Raw genomic sequence first — 5,791 nt, forward strand, 5'->3', positions numbered from 1 at the left:
TATATATATATATACACACACACACACACATACATACATGCATACATACATATATATATATATATATACAGATGCATATATACATTTATACATACACATGCATGTACTATAGAAAGTACAACTAAGCGGGAAGTGTGCACTTAAGAGAACAAATGGCAAAGTAACGTACGTATTTCCAATCGAGTACATCCTAAGTGTTTCATCCATGCACATGTCGAGATAAGGCAACTTCTGGATATTGTCGTAATCGGGAATATCCTGGAAGGCAAAAAGGAAAATGTGTCATAACAAAAAAGATCCCCTTCCGTCATGAATGACCATCGGATTGCATCTAGAATGTTATCCTCCGAGGCACAATTTTCCTCTCACCACGTCATTATGTGTTCTTAGGGTAAAGGGTAAAGACCTCCTCGGTCATCAATGACCATGTGATTGCATGAAAGACCAGCTGTCGCCGATACATATAAGCTTCCCCTCCACACGCCCCTGATTTTATCCAGGAGAAAGGCAAAGACCGATACAGCTTGGCCGATACAGTGTGATACCAGTGACATCGCAACTCATTTCTACAGCTGAGTGAACTGAAGCAATGTGAAATAAAGTGACTTGCTGAAGAACAGAACACAAAGCAGATCCGGGATTCGAACTCACTACCTCATGATTATGAGCCCGACGTTCAAACTACTGAGCCATAACAATATATGTTATGTGTCTGAGCAAGATACATTATTATCCCTTCCTCCAGTTTACTCATACGAAAATCGGTAGCAAGAGAGGACAGAAGCAGCTTTCATTCTCCCTGACAGTTACTGCATAGGGTCAAAGAGTGGCTGTATGGTAAGTAGCTTGCTTAGCGGTCTCTTTGTTATATGTGTTTTTGTTTGTCGGTGAGTCGGACGTTTTGTTGGAGTTTAGATTGTTTTTTGTTGGAATTATTAACTGTTTATCGTTGTTGAACATTGTTGAATTGTTCAACTTTGAACATTTTTTGTGCTTTTTCCCGGTGACGGGAGATTGGAATTGTTTGTGCGAAGCCATTTTGACAGGTGTTATTTGTAGAAAAATTGAACTTGTTAAAGCCGTTGTAGGCTTTATTGTTACGCCCCGACCATCCCAGTGGGAGAGGGATTTGAACTGTTGTTCTCATTAAGAGGGGAAAAAACATATTATAGGTTTCCCGTTTGGGAGGATTTCTAATTTATTTTTGTGTGAAGAATTAATTTCGGCCGAATATGTCAGTCGAAATAATTCACGAAAAGAGTCCACTGGATGAATCAGTAAAGAAATTTTCGGCAGTTGCCGCGGTGGCAACTGAAAACCTTGTGTTACCAACGGAAAAGCTCTCCGACCTTTTTGAAAGAATGAAAGAGGAGGGTGGGAATATAAAGATATCACCCTCCGCCAGCGTCAAAAGAGTGAAAAGGACAGTCGTTTTCAAAACGTACTGTCCGTCAACAAGGAAATTTAAACACTTTGAACAGTGTAAAATTGAAAAATGCCTGGCCCCATATGGAAAGACCTAAAGTACATAGCGAGGGGCCGGACATATGGCACAATAGAGGCCATATTTGGAACCGAGGAAAAAGCCCAAGAGCACTCAGCGAGCACCCTGAGAACGAAGGAGGTGGTGCTTATGCCAACCTACATGGGGAGGCGAACTGCTCGTGTAAAGGTGACAGAGGTACCACCTGAAATGGATGCAAGGGAGGTGATGGCCGCCCTGTTGTATAACAGGACGGATTAAGTTAACTTCCTTTCGATCACATGCTCCGCCCCACAAAAATTGGCTCGGGCAGAACATTTCTGCCATTATTCAGGGGACTCAGGAAGATATTGAAATGCTTCCAGAAAGGGAGCTCTTGAGTGAGGATATTGTCTTCAAAATACAAGTAGAGGGCAAAAAGCCCACGTGCTACGAATGTGGCAAAAAGGGCCACATTCGTGTAGACTGTGAAAAAGTACCCCTGTACTTGGTTTTTATAGCCTGCTATTTATTCGATCGAGAACTTGTGTCTATGTGTATATTGGGTTTTATTAAATTTAAATTTGTTCAAAGGTTTAATAAAAAATAACAATCAATCAATCATTAATGTATTCACTCTTGTTGTTTACAACTTCTTCCTAAAGTTCAACAAGATTTTCAATACCTCGTTGGTAAAAACCACTCCATTTCGTCTCGAAAAATTCATCCAACCAAGCTCTCAATTCTGCATCAGTATTGAACGAAACTCCGCGCATAGCATTTGAAAGAGATCGAAAGATGTGGAAATCCGTTGGTGCCAAATCAGGAGATTACGGTGGGTGTGGCAGCACTTCCCAACCATAAGTTTGAATGGATTCCTTGGTCATATTGGCGATATGAGGGCAGGCGTTGTCGTGCAGCAGTAGAACTCCATGCTGCCGATTAGGTCTTTTCTATTGAGTAGCCGTGTTGAGTCATTCCATCTGTTGAACATAGAGTTCCGTGTTGACCGTTTGGTTCCGTTCAAGCAATTCACAATTCGTAATTCCCTTCCCAGTCCCACCATACCCACAACATCGTTTTACGCGGATGACGATCTAGTTTCACGCGCGGTGTCACTTGCTTACCGGGGCTAAGTTATTCCTTACGCTGTTTCATATTGATGTACAGGCACCAATCATTGCTTGTGTCCAAGAATCGTTGCTTGTGTCAAATGAAGCTGCTTCTCTATAGCAGTGTGTGAGCATTCCATTTTCTCTGCCAGTTCCCTTGACGTTTGACGAGAATTTTCGTGCAAAAGTTGGTTTAATCGCTCTTCATCGAACTCAACTGGACGGCCAGAATGAGGTGCGTCTTCGAGGTCAAAATTTACATTTTTGAACTTGGCATACCAATCACGAGCGGTTCCTTCAGCTATGGCACCCTCTCCATAGACAGTACAAATGTCACGAGCAGCTTTTGTGGCCTCAGAACCATGATTAAAAGCAAAAAGAAGGAGGTGTCGAAAATGCTCGTTTTTCTTAACTTGACATTCCATTTTAATGATCTGAAAATAAACAAAAATTAACTAAAATTAACTAGAAAAATAAAAGATTCCAAAATGATTCAAAAATAGAATTCTCGAAAGAAATAGATTCCAAAATTTAAAAACACAATAAATTCCAAAATTTAAAAAAAAACGGGGTAACTTAGTTGCCAACCCAATATATACGGTGAGCTTTTGTTTTAAGTTTCTGTCTACTCATGAGGTTTTGATCGGCTGGAAGCAATAGTAGAAGGCATTTGCTCAAGGTGCCACGGAGTGGGACTGAACCCGGAACCATGTGATTGGAAAGAAGTAAACTTCTGTAAAATTTATTCACAATTCAGCCTTACACAGCTGATTCACTAATTTAATTAAATACGTTTATTGAAGCCATTAAAAATAAAATACAAGGGCAGCATATTTTAGAAGAAATATGATAAAAGAATGAAATCAACGATGAATTTGGTAATATGCTTACGTCTCCCAATATTTCTACAATCTCTTCATACAATTTTTGCTGTTTTTCAGGGTTAGTTGCCATTGAATGCGTGAAGAATGTGAGAGTAGACGCAGTAGTTTCGTAACCAGCTAAGAAAAGTATAACACACTGGGCCAATATTTCATCGTCGGTAATTCCTATAAGAAAACAAACAACAAGTAAATTATGATTAAATGTTCTGAAATAAGTTGTTGCAGTTTTAGTAATTATTAGTTGTGTTCTGGCCTATTAATTACTTATCAACAGCATTTAAAATATGTACAACACTGAATACTAGCTTCGACTTTAGAGTTTATAAGTATGTACAATATTCTGTTTTAATCTTCTCAGAATTAGGAGAGTAAAGTGTACCGGATTTGGGATAACATAAACCTTTGCACACGCATGCACACATACACACACACACGTACACACACAGATAAACGCACACACATGCACGCAAATGCGCGCACATACACGCATATGCACACAAGCTTATATATATGTATATATTTGAGGTGGATAAATTAAATTTAGCTCGTATATAAATGTTAACATTTGTACCTATGCTTATGGATACGTGTTATTCGCATGTCTATGTATAAATGTTTATAATTAAGTACAATTTGTCATACCATACCGATGGAGATAAGGAGATATTACATCTCGAAACTAGAAATGGATCTATGGTTAAAACTTCTTTTTAAATTCTTTTTTGTTTACATGCAACGCTTTCAGTCCGTGCTAATGGAGTAAATAATTGTAGTTGTTAGACCTATTTGGCGTCTATTTCTAGCATGTGGTGCTATTCATTTATGCTCTTATTATTATAATTATATTTTTATAATTATACACACACCGCTCACACAAACACACACACATATATATATATTATATTACATATATATTATATACATATAAATATATAGACATATATACTTTGTGTGTATATATATCTATAGATAGATAGATAGGTAGATACATATAAATATGCATGTATGTATTTATGTATGTATATATATGCGTCCGTGTGCCTCTGTTCGTGTTCAGGTATGTTAATGTTTACGAATTTTATATGTATGCTCAGACCTAAAACACGTACCAAATATAAAATATATTCTAAAATACAAATGGCGGTTTTCCTCAATCTACATTACACTTACCTCTTTTTGTTCGCCAGTCAGTTATATTTTCCAAATGAAGTTCCTTCTCCTCTTCTGGGTCCAATTTCTCATGCCCCTTCAACTGAGCCTTTATCATAAGATTTAAAAGGTTTTTATGCATCTGCAAAATATGTAAAAACATTGATCAAAGTTTTCATAAATATAGATAAATTAAAATGGTGCACATATATAACTATATATAAGTTTATATTTCTAAGAAGATTAAAGTTTATGATAAATTTGTGATTTCATTCATTAATTTTGTATACCGACACAGCATGGTATTCACAAGTACAGAATTATAAATTTTCTCCTTCAAAACTTTTTTAAGATATTTTTCAATAATTGCAATATAAGACATACAAATTTTCGTTTTGTTACCTACAAAGTATAATTATAGAGAAGGGGTGCATTTTATGTGAGGGTCATCTTATAAACCAGCAAATACGATATACTTTAACTTCATATATTTTGTCTCTGTCCTAGGATTTGCATGTCATACGGACATCGCTAATATTTGCTCCAGTCAACACACTACGTCTAAGTTTTATGTTGGAATAATATCTGACATAAGGGGCTTACCATGCCAATCCTTTCGTTGCTCCGGCCAATAAATTCTCTTCTTATTATTCTTATTGAAATACTATCGAATACTAATTCTAAATATCCTCTGTAGTATTGATATACTGAATACGGTATTGATATTCCAAATATTTTTCTCTGATATACTTAAATACACAGCATGTTACATTTAAAATTGAGTTTCAATGTCCAAACTATAATGAAGATATTTGGGTGATTTTTCTAACAAATGAAACGACAACGTAGAGGATACTTCCTGTCCTCGATGGTGCACATCTCTACACATAAGAAGATAACAGAATAAAAAAAAACAAAAACTTACATTCTCATTAATTCCTGTTTCTTTTCGTTGTTGTATCAGTTGTCTACAAAATTTCCTGAAATATATTTGGTTTCCAATAACCATTTTTGATAACCCAGATTTTTCTATCAATTTCCTTGCAGATGGCAAAAGAACTGGAAAAAAGAAATTAATAATATTGTGATCTTTTCGTTTTCAAATATAGTTAGCGCTAAAATAAATATCATTCAAATTAAATCAAGGTTTTGTAATTGTGAAGAAGGCTCTATGCAGTTTGAAG

At 36.3% G+C, this 5,791-nt stretch overlaps 2 protein-coding genes across 2 annotated transcripts in view; one reads left to right on the forward strand and one right to left on the reverse strand.

The window, feature by feature from the left end:
• LOC106868831 (cytochrome P450 3A7) overlaps positions 1-5,791 on the forward strand; it is a 388,137-nt gene that overhangs the window by 264,254 nt on the left and 118,092 nt on the right. The window lies entirely within an intron of this gene.
• Positions 1-5,791, reverse strand: part of LOC106868827 (cytochrome P450 3A31-like) — a 90,100-nt gene that overhangs the window by 22,443 nt on the left and 61,866 nt on the right. The window contains exons 8-11 of the mRNA XM_052976961.1: positions 5,533-5,666; positions 4,629-4,749; positions 3,466-3,623; positions 170-258 (exon numbers count right to left, since the gene is read on the reverse strand). Of these exons, the coding sequence (XP_052832921.1) occupies positions 170-258; positions 3,466-3,623; positions 4,629-4,749; positions 5,533-5,666 (502 nt within the window). The remainder of the gene's footprint in view (positions 1-169; positions 259-3,465; positions 3,624-4,628; positions 4,750-5,532; positions 5,667-5,791) is intronic.

Source organism: Octopus bimaculoides, chromosome 26 (genome assembly GCF_001194135.2).
Source record: "Octopus bimaculoides isolate UCB-OBI-ISO-001 chromosome 26, ASM119413v2, whole genome shotgun sequence".
NCBI lineage: Eukaryota > Metazoa > Mollusca > Cephalopoda > Octopoda > Octopodidae > Octopus > Octopus bimaculoides.